At 50.0% G+C, this 14,303-nt stretch overlaps 6 protein-coding genes across 6 annotated transcripts; 4 read left to right on the top strand and 2 right to left on the bottom strand.

The window, feature by feature from the left end:
* Nucleotides 1-613: 613 nt before the first annotated feature.
* KVR01_008094 (uncharacterized protein) lies at nt 614-1,511 on the top strand. The gene has a single exon (XM_044790978.1). The coding sequence runs from the start codon at nt 873-875 to the stop codon at nt 1,395-1,397; it is 525 nt and encodes a 174-aa protein (XP_044643072.1). The 5' UTR covers nt 614-872; the 3' UTR covers nt 1,398-1,511.
* A 100-nt stretch (nt 1,512-1,611) lies between these two features.
* On the top strand, nt 1,612-3,299 carry KVR01_008331 (uncharacterized protein). The gene is made up of 5 exons (XM_044783580.1): nt 1,612-1,937; nt 2,017-2,709; nt 2,786-2,912; nt 2,986-3,042; nt 3,124-3,299. The coding sequence occupies exons 1-5, from the start codon at nt 1,865-1,867 to the stop codon at nt 3,179-3,181; spliced, it is 1,008 nt and encodes a 335-aa protein (XP_044643309.1). The 5' UTR covers nt 1,612-1,864; the 3' UTR covers nt 3,182-3,299.
* Nucleotides 3,300-5,169: 1,870 nt separating this feature from the next.
* KVR01_007849 (uncharacterized protein) lies at nt 5,170-5,877 on the top strand (the record flags this gene model as incomplete). The annotated part of the gene is made up of 1 exon (XM_044783241.1): nt 5,170-5,877. The coding sequence occupies one exon, from the start codon at nt 5,170-5,172 to the stop codon at nt 5,875-5,877; it is 708 nt and encodes a 235-aa protein (XP_044642827.1).
* Nucleotides 5,878-7,314: 1,437 nt separating this feature from the next.
* KVR01_007985 (uncharacterized protein) lies at nt 7,315-9,212 on the top strand (the record flags this gene model as incomplete). The annotated part of the gene is made up of 2 exons (XM_044783906.1): nt 7,315-8,111; nt 8,162-9,212. The coding sequence occupies 2 exons, from the start codon at nt 7,315-7,317 to the stop codon at nt 9,210-9,212; spliced, it is 1,848 nt and encodes a 615-aa protein (XP_044642963.1).
* A 53-nt stretch (nt 9,213-9,265) lies between these two features.
* KVR01_008284 (uncharacterized protein) lies at nt 9,266-11,156 on the bottom strand. Its single transcript, XM_044788036.1, has 5 exons — nt 10,647-11,156; nt 10,494-10,592; nt 10,041-10,417; nt 9,918-9,985; nt 9,266-9,849 (listed from the first exon to the last, which is right to left on the bottom strand). The coding sequence occupies exons 1-5, from the start codon at nt 10,851-10,853 to the stop codon at nt 9,518-9,520; spliced, it is 1,083 nt and encodes a 360-aa protein (XP_044643262.1). The 5' UTR covers nt 10,854-11,156; the 3' UTR covers nt 9,266-9,517.
* An 838-nt stretch (nt 11,157-11,994) lies between these two features.
* On the bottom strand, nt 11,995-14,078 carry KVR01_007855 (uncharacterized protein). The gene is made up of 4 exons (XM_044783813.1): nt 13,513-14,078; nt 13,081-13,459; nt 12,551-13,018; nt 11,995-12,501 (listed from the first exon to the last, which is right to left on the bottom strand). The coding sequence occupies exons 1-4, from the start codon at nt 13,822-13,824 to the stop codon at nt 12,212-12,214; spliced, it is 1,449 nt and encodes a 482-aa protein (XP_044642833.1). The 5' UTR covers nt 13,825-14,078; the 3' UTR covers nt 11,995-12,211.
* Between the last annotated feature and the right edge of the window lie 225 nt (nt 14,079-14,303).

Below are 14,303 nucleotides of genomic sequence, written 5' to 3'. Positions count from 1 at the left end.
TCGATATAGCATTTAAAACTCGTAGTCTTATCCATTCAAAACATGGTAAAAGTGCGTTTACAGTGATGGTGATTATTCATGAGAACGGATATTCGCATAGGAAAAAACGGCTAGTACACAGGTACAAATACCCCCCAGTGCGCCAATCTTAATTTACACTACCCACTCACTATATAAAACTAAAATTTATACTTATTAATTATATATATTAGCCCTTAATTTTTAATTCTTTTATTATAACTTTTAATTTAATAATTTATTATTATTTTTTATTATTAATAAGATTTTTTTATAATTAAATTAATTTATAATATTAATAATTAATTAATAATTTTATAAACTTTTATATAAAGTTTTTAATAAAAGAGCTTTATTTAATAAATAAAAAAGAATTAATAAGTCTATATAAGGGTATAGAAAGCACTTTATGTGAGTAGTGTATGTTCCTTAGGGTGGGTGGTGTGTGTGGGTGGTGTGTATAGTCGGGGGAGGTTGAATGAAGCCCTCTGATTGGCTGCAGCCCAGGTGGGCATTTATACCTATGTACCAGCCGTTTATTCCTGTGCGAATATCCGTTCTCTTATTCATGGGCTGTTGCGGTCCTTCCAGATGTCAATAATGAGACCGTTGATTATTCAGCAACTCCACGACATGTAAACAAAGAGTGTCATCGAGTCGGACGAGTCACCATCATGATCTTGGCCAACTAGTCGCGCCGCAAAAGTGACCCGTTGGTTCGCATCAGTGTTGGCTGTGCCGGGGTCCTTCTCAAATTAGCCCCGCAGCACAATCTCGTGTCTCTTCTCCCCAGCCTGGCTTCACCATTCAGTCGAGATAAAGCACGATCAGGCCGTCCAAAACCTCAGCCGAAGATGAACAGCCCCACCATCACTCCTGGCGACCACAAAGGCTTCATGTTGCACGCACTGGCGAAAGCCCGCCTCTCCCCTCCGGCACCGACCAAATTCTGCGTCGGAGCCTGCCTGGTCGACGGCGACACCGGCGAGGTCCTGTCCACGGGATACTCTGAAGAGCTGCCTCGAGACAGACCCGGTGATCCAGGGTCGACACACGCGGAGCACTGCTGCTTCGTCAAGATTGCAGAGAAGCACAAGGTCCCCGAGGACAGCATAGGGGATTTCTTGCCGCCAAACACGGTTTTATATACGACAATGGAGCCTTGTAACAGCCGTCTAAGCGGGAACAGACCCTGTGTTGAGAGGATTCTGCGACTAAAGGGGGCTATCAAGACTGTGTTTGTTGGGATCAGGGAGCCGGACACGTTTATTCCTGGGAATTCGGGCCGGGAAAAGCTCGAGGCTGCTGGCATCAACATGGCATTTTTGGAGGGCTTGGAGGATACGATCATGGAGGTCACTATGGCAGGGCATGAGTAGAGAAAGTCGTCGATATCTGGGCTATGATCTTGGAGATTCGAAATGAAAGAAACATGGACCCAGGTACCTCTATGTACAGTGACTAGACCTTATCAATACTAGTCTGCCGAGCAGCACCAATCACACGACTGATGGCTCTGATTCACCCAGGTATTCACTGGCCCGCTGCAGGTTGCCAAGGTCAGGCCCTCGAGACCTTCCAACTGCACGCTTCCACCAACCTCAGTCAACCCATGTTTACCCTCAACCAGAACCCTTCCTACGTACAAACCTAAGCCTAACCAATATTCGAAGCTCCAGCGAAGGCGAGGGGGATGTACCGGTGGATTTGAGCTTGGAAGATACCCACCAGGTAGTCCTACACTTCGCATTCCCAATTCCCAGCACCAGACTCGACTCGACCTCCCAAGTTGACCGTACAAGTCCATATTAACTAACATTGATTCGAGCCGCCAAATATCTCGATTATGAACTCTGCCGGCACCTCCCGCCTGGAAGTCGGCTCAGGAAACACGGAGCTTGACCCTCGGGTCGTTGCAGGTGAGCTTCCAAAATTTCCGATACCTGCGTGGTTCACCGTCAGCCCATACTCACACTTGACGCTGTTGCTCAATCTCAGACCTGCCACCAGGCTGTCGGGTCACTTCCACCAAGAGCCATGGCGTCAGCTATTGGGCCCATGCTAGGCGGATCAATGTGGTACTCCTAGACGGAGATGACCAGGCTTTCTTCATCAAAGTTCTCTCCGGAGATACAGGACGAAACATGGTTCACAGTGAATTCGAGTCCATGAAGACGATATACGCCCTGGCCCCGGATTTCGCCCCAAAGCCCCTAGCCTGGGGAACATACGAGAACCGGCCCGACACCCATTACTTCCTGTGCGAATTCCGCGATTTCCCAGACGACGTCATGCCCGAGCCGACGAGGTTTGCGTCTCGCTTGGCATGTCTGCACCAGTCGAGCCAGTCGCCGACGGGCAAGTTTGGGTTTCATCTGCAGACATACTCTGGCAATCTGCCCCAGATGACTGGCTGGGAGGCAAGCTGGGAGACTTTCTTCGCCAATAACCTGAGGTTTGCTCTTGACTTTGAGATCAAGGCCAAGGGCTACGACCCAGAGTTTGATACTCTGGTGCCGGCAATTTTTGACAAGGTCATCCCCCGACTACTTCGCCCTCTAGAGAGCGAGGGCCGGTCGGTCAAACCTTCCCTGGTCCATGGTGACCTGTGGTACGCAAACTCAGGAGTCGATGCCGACACGGGCGAGCCGATCATCTTCGACGCCTGTTGCTTCTATGCACACAATGAGTGTAAGCGTTACACCTTGGACATGAATGCTCTCACCTCCTCTTGCTCGTCCTGGGGCTGACTACTACCTGTCCGCAGACGAGTTTGGCCAGTGGATGCCTTCCTGCAACCGATTCGGAGCTGAGTATCTTGCCGCGTACTACGACATTGTGACTGTTTCGCCACCAGAGGAGGACTTCCAGGGCAGATTGGACTTGTATAAACTGTGAGTTGTGCATGTATCCTGAGGCTTTTCCTCATCATTTTGCGAATGAAAAGTTGACATGCGTGGATTCCAGTCGTTTCAACACCCACGTCTCCGCCTTGTTCAAGGACAATGATGCCCTTCGTGAGCAGTAAGTAATCCCTTTTATCCGCGCAAGGAGACGCTTAAATGAACCCCATTCAGTCTGTGGAGGTGCTAATTCAATAACAAGGATGTTGGGAGACATGCGGGATCTAGTGGCGAGGTACGCCAGCAGCGAGGGAACTTAGGTAGAAACCCGGGTGGGGGTGTAGATGCGTGGACCGTCTCGTCTAAATGCCCGATCAACACTGCCGATGATTCGAAATGCTACGGCATCCTGCCCACAATTCATCATTCCGATACCAACGGTAGCCTTTTACGCATTCAGATGTCTTTACTTGTGAAAGATCTAGTACAAGAATACCCAGGTGGGAACAACATTCCAAGAATTACCCTGCGAACTCAAGACCTGACGAACCGGGTGAGCCTTTGTAGCTAGAGCGTCTTTGACAGCACCTTGAGTTCGCCCACGCACACCCCCCATGGCTGACCTCCACCGTTCCATCCTCATCGCGGAAAGAACATGCCATTGCTAACCCCCTTGCTAATATGCTACGCCGAGGTGTCTGGACCGTCGCTCCGTCCTCCTGCGCGGCGCATGCGCCAATTAAAGTAACCTAGCCCAACCAACAAGACCAGGATCATACCCGCTCCTCCCCCAAGGCCAATGAGGGCCCCGGACGGTATCTCTGTATAGCCCGGGTCCGAGTCACGCCCTACAAGCCCAGACGAGCCGGTGGTTGACAGTAGGGTGCGGACAGCGGAGGCGATTCTAGGCGGCATGGCTGGTCAAGGAGCGGGTGATTTCAATGTTCTGTGGCAGAAGGTGATTTGGATGATTGGGTGACTCTGGACAATATCTTAGCGTTCATTTCAGCAACAGATCTACTGCCGAGTGCGGACTTATGCCGCCGTCAGGTTCTGATATTCGACTTACAGACAATTCAAACTGCTTGGGGAGTTCGGAGGACTGCCTAGTTTCGGCTTCGAGATAGTAAGGTGTGGTATGTATCCGTGATAACAACAGTCAAGAAGAGATTGGCTGTATGGAGACTGTTTATGAAAGGGACTAAAGGCGAAAGAGATGGCTTGGTATCAAGCACTAAGTAAGTTTATATGCCCCAATAATCTGACTGGACGGACGATCGAGTGAATCATTGATGTCAATATTCGAGTTTGCCATGACGCAGATCTGGCGGTGACAACAGCAGGCAATCATCAATTGCATCCCGTGTTTCGGCTATGTGTTCCAACACGTCTTCTCTGAGCAATCACCGTAACCTGCTGCTCAATTATGATAGGACTTGAAAAAGGGGGACATCTCCAGGCTCATCATCGACGGCTGCTTTTGACGATGACTGTGCTTAGCAGTGGAATCAACCTCAGACAGCACAGGTGTACCCTATCAAAATCAAATACATCCTTAATAGAACATGGGAAGACTTGAAAAATGTTACAGTCATTAGTAATTTAGTATCTGTTCGAATACATATTACTTATCAACTCAAATTCCACTCAAGACACCGGTGTGAGATCAGAGATTCGCGCCCATAGACATAGAGGGTACACTCGTTACGGCCACTGCCTACCTAGGTAACTAATTGTTGTAAATAATGGATGGAGAAGTAAAGAATAACTTAGAGATCACAGTCTTCAAATGAACACTTGACTAATTATCTTAAAAGATGTTGTCCTGTGGGGACAGGGCTCGAGTGTGCCCTCCGTGTTTGCGGGCGTGAATTCCCGATCTCAACGTTAATCCTTTTTTATATTTTCCTTGTACAAAGCCTCCGCGTTTCAGAAGATCCCACGCTGCTGGAAGGCCCGACCAGTCTCGGGACTTTGAATTTAGCTTGTCGCAGGAATATAGTGGGAATCTGCGCTTTGACGTGGCCAATCGTCGGCGGTACACGCGCAATGATCCACTTGTGCTGACATCCGCTCCGAGCGTTCTAACCACCGAACTGTCCCGGCTCTTAACCTGAGCCAAGAATGTAGTAAGAATCCCAATAAGAATCCTGTTGACCACATCACTATATATATAGCATCCAAGTCCTCTGAAAATGAACTCCCAACCTATCAGCAATTACATATACTCATAACTGTCAAGTTTCTCTTAGAGCTTTAACTTCCCAGAATCAACTACCCCTTCCCCTTTACCAAACTTTCTCTTCAGATGGCGCCCATTCATTTCGGTTGTCTCGTCTTCGAGTATCAGCCCATCGACGTGCTGGGGATAACCGATCTCGTCAGTTCTGCGGACAAGAAATACCTGCAACAAATAAGCGCCCTCAGCCATATCAGCGAGGAGACCGTTGCTCGCGCGCCGGAAATCGTGGTGCACCACATCGGAGCCACCCTGGACCCCGTCCGCCTGGCCACGAGCTCTCTCACCATCGTGCCCACCACGACGGCGGACGAGTGCCCCGAGCTGGACTACCTGCTGCTCGGGGGGCCCGACCCGTCCACCTTGAATCTGCACCCCAAGCTGGCCGACTTTATCCGGAACCATGTTGCAGCGGGCAAGACGCTCTTTACCAACTGCACCGGCGCTGCGGTTGCGGCAATGACCGGTGTCCTCGACGGGAGAAAGGCAACCATCAACAACCTGGGATACGAGCCGATGAAGATGATGTACCCCAAGGTTGAGTGGACGATTGAGAAGAAGTGGGTTGTGGATGGCAACATCTGGACTGCGGGCGGCGCCGTCTCTGGGATGGATATGCTTGCGCATTGGCTGAAGGAGAACTTTGGACTTGATGTTCTCATCTGCGCTGCTGCGATGTTGGACTTTGAGCCTCGCGACATCGATGGAGTTCAGAACGTCATTCCAAAGAGATATGATGAGAGTGGAAAGCAAGTCTTCACTCACGCATTTCCTTGAGTGAAGGCGCAACATGATCACTACGAAGAAAGGATTCTAGCTCGGAGCGACACTTATAGCACGTTTAGACCATAGAGGAAACATTTGAAATCATTTATACCTGTCAGCTGAAGCTTGAAATCATAGTTCCAACGCGCCATTTTGTTTGATCCATCCTCGATGTGCAACAGTTTGGCTAAAATGTCCGCGCACGCAAGTGAGTCAAGTCTTCATGAGGAAAATGGACTCTAACAAGATATTCAACTAGCATAAAGGGCTAAATATTTCACATAGGTATTGAAGGGCGATGTTGCGTTTGGCGCTCTGGCAAGAAGGCGTTGGAACGGCATCAAGAATCCAAAGGTGTGGTCTGGCTCATCTTTAGGCTGTTATTAGCACTATATTTCTTCTTTTTAATAAAAGCTAGGTCTTAGGTGTTTATTACCATATAAACGTGCTATATACATTTTAAATATATAGTGTTTAAATATAAGTTAAACACTTACTTAATTATTAAATTATTTAAAAAGTAATGAAAAATATAAATAAAAATATAGATTAATAAAACGTTAAATAAATATAAAAGTTTGTAAATAAAGATATAAATAAGTAAAAAAGGAAATAAATTAAAAAGTAAGTAAATAAATATTAAAGTAAATAAATATTAAAGTAAATAAATATTAAAGTAAGTAAAAGGAGGAAAAACAAGATGAAGAAAAAGAGAAATAATAGAGATGTATTAAGTTAAATATAGTACTTAAGTGCTGCACCTATAATCTGGACTACTTGGCCTCGCTAATCAATAGCCGCATGCTGTATTTGGCGAGAGCTTTCCATGAGGACGGACAGCGAGGAGACCTACCTGGGGGAATTGTTCATAAAAGTGATCATTGTATCATCACAAAGGAGGTAGCCTGAAGGGCGGCAGGGTCGGGCGGGAATTTATGCAGTGGGACGCCGATCTGCCAGGTGCCGGTGCCTACACCTTAAGGGGTGAGGGGGAAGAGGGAGGAGAAGAAAGGAGGAAGGAGGAGGGAGGATGGAGGAGGAGGGATGAGGAGTTTCCGGTGGTTTAATGCCGATCATGGAAATTATGTTGAAGGAAAAGACGGAGACCACTTGACATTTCCGAAGAGAAAAGTCCTCTTGACCGGTTTTGTACCCTGTCGCATTCCAAAGACAGCATTTTGTCTCCGCTTCTCGACGTCTCGGCGTGCATAAATTTTGTAATATGAACGGGGTGAAGCCTGTTTTGGCCCGCCTGCCGGCATAGTGCATTACCGGGAGCCTGATACAAGATATGTGTGTTCAGTGTGTGCGCTTTTCCGTTCCTTGTGAATACGTAACCGTCTGGATGTATCGGACGAGGGCAGAGCCATTTAAAGGCTCCGCGAGCTCACAAAACGTGGATAAATGCTTCAGAAAGTCCTGCGTGTCCTTTTGCCAGTGATTGTCAAGATGGGTTCAACGATGGTGCGAAGCATTTTCTTATTTGCGCTCCTGACCATTGCAAAGGCTTCTTTTGTCTTCCAACTAAATGGCACATCATATTACTCACCGGACGAAGCCATTGGAAATCTGGCGGCAGAATGGTCACAATATATCCATTATCCTACACCAGGGACCCTTCTCTCCTCATCATCGAACTGGAACTCTATGACTGCGAGCCAAATCGAATCAGTGATAGCAGACTTCGGAAAGAGAGATGACGTCTTTTCGCCAAACTTTCTCTCAGCAGTTGTAATCAGCGAGAGATCTCACCAGTTATCAGAGGATGCAGAGCAGTATTTTGATTCCATTGGAGCTGAGGTTTTGAATTACTTTGATCGCGACCAATCTCTTCCGTCCGGACCCTACTTGTTCCACCCATCTGGAAAGATCACCAGGGTTTATCGGTTATACAGAGACCACAATTTTGCGTTCGAGACGCCTGTCACCGAGGGGCCCAATGGATCTTATATTCCCCTGACTGGAGCGGTTGAGACCGATGCCAATGGAGCACTAAGCGTTGCTGTACCGTCGAGGTTATACTATCCACCACCTTCAAAGGAGAGACCGTTATCTGGCAAGCGACTAGTAGTCAAGGACAACTACGATCTGAAGGGCATCCGCACCGTTTCCGGTTCGCGCGCCATCCGCGAGCTGAACGATCCCGCAAGCGAGAGTGCCCCGAGTCTACAGAGGCTCATCGACTTGGGCGCAGTTGTCATCGGAACAGTGAAAACAACCCAGGTAGCACTGGGTGAAGTGCCCGCGTAAGTGTGGGGTACTCCTGCATTGAATTGATACAGACTAACCTCGCCAGTGACTTCGTTGACCAGATCGCCCCGTTCAACCCCCGCGGCGATAACTACCAAAGCCCTGCCTTCTCTTCCTGTGGAACCGGCGCCGGCGTGGCCTCGTACGACTGGGTCGACTTCGGCACGGCAAGTGACACAGGCGGCTCGATCCGACTACCATCAAAAGCCAACGGTCTCTTCGGCCTAAGGCCCACAAACGGGAGTCTTCCGATCACGCATATCTTACCGCAGTCTCCAATCTTCGACGTCCCGGGTCTTCTATCACGATCGGCCTTATTGTTGCAGACCGCATATACAAACTGGTTCCCCAGCAAACCTTACGCACATCTGCCAAATCGAGTCATTCTGCCAACCGAGTTCTGGCCAACGGAGAATGCAACATCCATGCCTGTTTTCGAGTCTTTTCTGTCACACTTATCATCGTACCTAAACGCTACGATCGACAAAGTAGACACCAACAGCTCGTTCAAGCTACACACGAATCACCCCGAGGGCATACAGCCCTACCTCCAATCGGCGTACTCAAACATAACAAACTTTGACCAAGTGAGGCTGTGGTGGCAGCCCTTCAACGCCGCGTACCAAGCCAGGTTCGGGCGGTCACCTTACATAGGCCCCGTGCCAGCATCGCGCATCGAGCGGGGAGAAACGCTCACCCAAGCCCTGTACGACGATGCCCTCACGCGAGTGGAGACTTATAAGGACTGGTTCAACTCGCACGTCTTACCAACTTGCGAGTCTGCCGTTCTTGTATACCCTCTCGGCGCCGGACTGGAAGAATACCGCGATATCTACCCGGAACCGCCCAGTCCGGTATTCGGCGGCAGCTATCCTGCGACCTTTATGAGCGTCTTGTCGGGGGCTCCCGACTACGCGATTCCCATTGGCGAGCGGGCTTATTTTTCGAGGGTCACGCGGCGCAATGAGACGCTGCCGGTGACCGTGGGCGTCATGGCGGCTGCTGGGTGTGACAAGATGTTGGTGGACCTGGTGGCTGGGATGGCGGATTCAGGGCTCCTCGTGGGTGAGGTCAAGACAGGGCGAGCGATGTACTGAATAGAGAAGGGGGGCCTTGTGGGAGGGAAGGTTCCCTGAACGAGACAGCGTTGCAAAAACGGGTACGACTGTTTGATTAGAGATTTCATGCCTGCGGACCAGCATCTTGTGTCAGATCTATGCCAAATACAAGAGTAGTCTCGCGGTAACCCGGGAGTGAAAGCAATGTTTTCTTTGCTTCCTTGGAGATTGTACAGATCGTAGAATTACACATCGTAAAAAGCCATCAGTATCCTGGCTATAAATATATATCGTACCAAATTACCACCACAGCAAATTTGTCAACGTCAAGTGCTCGCAATTCTCTACATCGGTGTGTGTTGCCCATCAGTAGTACCGTCGTAGGATCCTGCCGGCCGTGCTGTGTGAATAAGTTCAATCTGGTCAGTCACAATAATGCCATGTGAGGTATTTGTGCTCGACGTGTGGTCTGTGTGCTTTCCACCCGCAAATATCCTTGTCACATGGTTGTTACGTCTCGAGTTGGACGAGTACTCCGGCGTGTACTTGTTCATGTTTGTCGGTACGATGCCCTTGAAAATGCGGCGGTACAGCGGCCGATATGTCGCGATTGAAGTCGCGAGGAACCCAATCATGATCTCTATATCAGCCAAGAAAACTGACGGCATATTGTTCCCTAAGGATCGCGACACAATGAATTAGCCTCCGTGCGAAATCCCGTCAATATCTCAGGGCATCACTCACAGCTGGCATCTGCAGTACTGCCCAGGTTTGTAATGTAGCGAAGCTGGACGATGCTCACGATACATGCGCTGACAGGAACAGGTTAGCACCGAAATAAAAACGGGCCTGGCATGAGCGTCTTACCTCCCACCGGCAGCAAATACAGCCAACAGGCCCCGTTTTTTAGACTTTGAGGCTTGAAGTCTCCGAACCACCGGGATCGGCATCAGCAAAATTGTAATGTCGGTGGATATGTTGATGATATAAGCCACAAGAGCCTCCACCCCATAGTTGATGCAAGTACCCTTGACCGTCGTGTCCCAGGTAGCTGCGATAGGAATGCACTGCAAATTTGTAGCTATGATCACCTGAAGCGCCAACTCGGCGACCAAGGCAGTCATGACCCATGTGAGAATGTACAGCCAACGCGTGCTACCAAAAAGCTTTCGGTACAGGCTCAGGATGCTGAACTTGAGTAATGCCAAGATGACGGCATAGAGATTCTCGTCGACGATGACCAGCTATCCGCAGTTGCCGTGATTAGTTCCTCTTGCCCTGAGTCCAGGTACGTTGAATGAGATAATAAGTAGTACTGACAATTTGAAGCATCCGTGGATTCGTCACAAAAAGGATGTGTCGGCCAGCACCGTACCGAGTGATCAAGCCTATGACAACATTATAGGGTATGTAAAAGACCTGTTCTTTGTAAGCCTCTGAGCAACTCAGTCGTGATCGAGTTGAAACACATACCCAAGCAGCAATAGACAGGTAATCACTGGCTTCCAGTCTCAAACGGCCGTGGTTAATCCGGCGGGACCAAAGGCGGAAACCAATGAATATTGTGGCCAAAATGGGACATATCGTAGCGCAGGCGATGAGATTGGGGACGATGTTGTCGCTCGCATGCTCTTGCATGTATGCCACCTCCTCAGGTGTTGGGAGAGTGGGACCTGGCATTTTCTCCACCACGCGACAACAGAGTAATCAGGGTGAAAATGGAAAGTGTTGAATCAGCGCTGACAACTCCCAGATGGACCCCGATCAGGGGCGGGTAGGGAGCCGAACGGGGTTTTGCAGAAATCAAGCCTGAGTAATTGGCAACTCAGGACTGAGCGAGGACTTCTGGATGTCGTGGGCGCAGTCCACGACTTCCAGGCCGGGCCTGGTCCTTGTTTGGAAAATAAAAATCTATTCTCGGGGCGGCGTGTCCCGGATGCTCCCACAGATGCCATATGGCAAAAGAGGCACCCGCGCACTTCAGCGTCAAAAAAATTAATCTGTCAGCCACATGTACTCGCTGCTCATTTGCTAGTCGTCTGATTGACTGCAGGCTGCAATGCGCCTCTACTGCGGGTGTGCGGCGCGGTGCAATCCTCATTGGGGTTTGGGGAGCATTTGGCTAAGCACTTGACCGTCAGCCGTGTAAGTCCATGCCTCTCTGGGTACACAGCAGACACAGTCAGATGGCGGATGCGCGCTTACTGCCATCCTTCCTTCCTACACTAGTGGCCAACAATATCACCCACCACTTGAGCGCTGAGGATCCATCCACTCGGCCAGAGCCGTGGTTTGGGCCGGGTTCAAATGTTAGCTTCGCTTGAGATGGAGAGGGAGTCCTGGGAGTGTGCACACCATGCATCATGCATGCATGCATGTACCTAGGCATGCAGGCTGGGTGAGCATCGAATTTGCCAAGGATTCCAGAACCAGCCAATGTGCATACAGTATTCTGCATTTGGACCTTTTTGCGAGAACCCTCGGGAAGAAGCCATGCAACGTATTTGTCCTAATTATATCATTACTAGTCGTGTCGGATAACTACTTAGGTAGGTGGTCATTATGTATCGAAAAGAACTGGACACGTCACTGGCATTGGGTTCACAGCAGCCATGGAACCAGGATAACCTGTTCCCATGAACAAGCCCGAATACCAATCTGCCCAGCAGCAGATGGCCAGGTAGAAGATCGGTCATCAGTGTTCCATGGCTGACCATTGGTGTTGAACACATGAACAAGACCCTGCTTAAATGCTCAGAGTTTAATGAACAACCCTTGCTCGTGCGGGAACCTGACAATTTTACGCTAGGAACAAATCAACACCAACTCGGATGTTGATAAAGCGGCCGCTGTAATTGATTTGTTTTTGGTCCCGCCAAAAAAGCGAAAGGATCCCGAGGACTGATTTAAAGATCTGACATCATTCAATGTTCCGAAGCCCTACTTGCGTCCACCAGTGAGTGGTAGCCCACAACGATTTGCACCGAGCATAGAAAATGGGTAACAATGTACATTATCTACTCGAACCTTCGGATATCTCAGGCGTGTGGTCTGGTGAACACAGCCTGCAAGTTGCAGTAGGACTTCATCCCTTCCACGCCCCACTCAACGCCGAGTCCACTTTGCTTGTGACCTCCAAAGGGGACGTTGGGGACGATCTCAGCGTGTGTGTTGATCCACACATTTCCAGACTTCAGCTGTTTCCTTATGCGTGTGGCTTGTTCGTCGTCCCGAGTCCACACAGAAGAACCGAGCCCAACCTCGGTCTTGTTCGCTCTCTGGATGACGTCGGACTCATCTGACCACTTCAGCAGAGGGAGTACGGGTCCTGCCATCTATTAGCGGTGAAAATGACCTTGAAAAGGTGAGATACCGACCGAATTGTTCCTGCTCCACGATAGCCGACTCGTCTGGTGGGTTGTCGATGACGGTGGCGGGGAGATAGAAGCCCTTTCTGTCGGCAATTGGCTGGGTCCCCCCAACTGCGATTTTCAGTCCAGCCTTTTCAACGTCACCCAGCAGGCCCTTGACACGCTTGAAGTTGTCTTCGTTGGCCAAAGGCCCCAGGAACGAGGTCTCGTCCACGCCAACTTGAAGAGCTTTCACGTTCTGCACCAGGGCAGCCAAGAACTCGTCATAGACCGACTCGTGGACATAGACACGCTTAATGGCCATGCATATCTGGCCCGAGTTGCAGAACGCAAACAATGCCACCTTACCAGCCGTGGCTGCCGCATCGACGTCGGCACACACAATAGCAGGATCATTACCACCTAGCTCGAGCGTCACTCGCTTGAGGGTCGCACTGCACGACTTGGCGATCAGCTTTCCAACCGGACCAGAGCCTATGATTATCGTCTTAGTACTCGCTCATATCGATCGGCCGCGTGATCAGATAGAGACCTACCTGTGAAGCTGATCATGTCTACGCCTGGATGTGCCGTGAAGTGAGGGCCAAGGTCGTTATCTCCGCTCAGAGCCTGGAGAACGCCCGGGGGGAAGAAGCGCGCCCCAAGCTCAACAAGCTTCATAGCAGAGTATGGAGCGAGCGGGGACGGCTTCAGTATGAAGGCATTTCCGGTCAGCAGGGCAGGGCCAATCTTCCCACACGCAAGGAAGACAGGATAGTTCCAAGGAACAATCCCGACAACCACACCAAGAGGCGTGTAGTGTGTGGTAATTTTGCGCTCGGCCGTGTCCTCAAGAACTTCCTCAGGAAGAGACAAGCCGCAGAAGCCTTTGAGGAAGCTCACCCCCATGGAAACCTCATGCCGAGCCCACAGGAGCTAGATCAGGATGTCAAAAGTGGGAACCAGTACGTGCAGATGTGGCCACTAACCGGCTTCCCTTGCTCCTTGTTGAGCATCTGCACAAAACCCTCCGCTTCTGCCTCCAGGGCCTCGATGAAGCCCTCCAAAGCCTTCTTTCGCGCGTCCCAGGGGACCTGAGCCCATTCTGTTGCTGCCTTCTGGGCTGCTGTCACTGCCTTGTCCACGTCTTCGGACGTACTTAGAGGAAGTGGCGGGTTATCTTCCAGAGTGGAAGGGCTGACGGTGTGTCGCGTCTTGGCTGTGCCAACGACTTTTCCATCAATGACATTTTGAAATGTTGTGAAATCCAAAGAAGTGCCGTTTGAAGCGTCGGTAGCCATGGCTGCGTTGTTGTGAATGGGAGGTGAAAGTAGCTTCAGATTGACTTCAATGTTGGTAATCAAAGACACCAGAGTAGGGTCTCGGTAGTCTACGATGTTGAAGTGGTCTCTATAATCGACAGAACCTTTTATTTCGGAGGCCGTGTTTAGCTGGGCGGCCCAAGCGACGTGGGGGACTGCAAAGCAAACATCAGCAACTGTCCGTCTTGAGACAGGAGGCACAGCACAGCAGGCTGTCTTGGCTGTGTAAGCGGGGCAGAGACAGAATGTAACCGCCGCTGCATCGACTTTTTGGGAGCCTGTAACATCTCATGTGCGTGTTGGCTTCTACTTGGATGCTCACTCGTTGGACCACATAATTGCATATTGAGCTAGCTGCTTTTCTACATGTAGACTTGTAATGAGGGGAACATGGAGTAGCATTCAGGTTGGTGACAATACATGGGAACTAGCATTAGTGCCATGCAAGTAAGACCAAC

This window comes from Diaporthe batatas, assembly GCF_019321695.1.
Source record: "Diaporthe batatas strain CRI 302-4 chromosome Unknown Contig00009, whole genome shotgun sequence".
Taxonomy (NCBI): Eukaryota; Fungi; Ascomycota; class Sordariomycetes; order Diaporthales; family Diaporthaceae; genus Diaporthe; species Diaporthe batatas.
Note: the sequence above shows the minus strand (reverse complement) of the source record. Positions and strands in the feature narration are given on the sequence as shown.

Coding starts and splice junctions, on each gene's coding strand:
- KVR01_008331 (XM_044783580.1), top strand. CDS start 1,865: ATGAACTCTGCCGGCACCTCCCGCCTGGAAGTCGGCTCAGGAAACACG. Junction 2,710..2,785: donor CTTCTATGCACACAATGAGT/GTAAGCGTTACA, acceptor ACCTGTCCGCAG/ACGAGTTTGGCCAGTGGATG. Junction 2,913..2,985: donor AGATTGGACTTGTATAAACT/GTGAGTTGTGCA, acceptor CGTGGATTCCAG/TCGTTTCAACACCCACGTCT.
- KVR01_008094 (XM_044790978.1), top strand. CDS start 873: ATGAACAGCCCCACCATCACTCCTGGCGACCACAAAGGCTTCATGTTG.
- KVR01_008284 (XM_044788036.1), bottom strand. CDS start 10,853: ATGCCAGGTCCCACTCTCCCAACACCTGAGGAGGTGGCATACATGCAA. Junction 10,418..10,493: donor ATCCACGGATGCTTCAAATT/GTCAGTACTACT, acceptor AACTGCGGATAG/CTGGTCATCGTCGACGAGAA. Junction 9,850..9,917: donor CAGTACTGCAGATGCCAGCT/GTGAGTGATGCC, acceptor CGCGATCCTTAG/GGAACAATATGCCGTCAGTT.
- KVR01_007855 (XM_044783813.1), bottom strand. CDS start 13,824: ATGGCTACCGACGCTTCAAACGGCACTTCTTTGGATTTCACAACATTT. Junction 13,460..13,512: donor ACAAGGAGCAAGGGAAGCCG/GTTAGTGGCCAC, acceptor ATCCTGATCTAG/CTCCTGTGGGCTCGGCATGA. Junction 12,502..12,550: donor CGTGGAGCAGGAACAATTCG/GTCGGTATCTCA, acceptor AATAGATGGCAG/GACCCGTACTCCCTCTGCTG.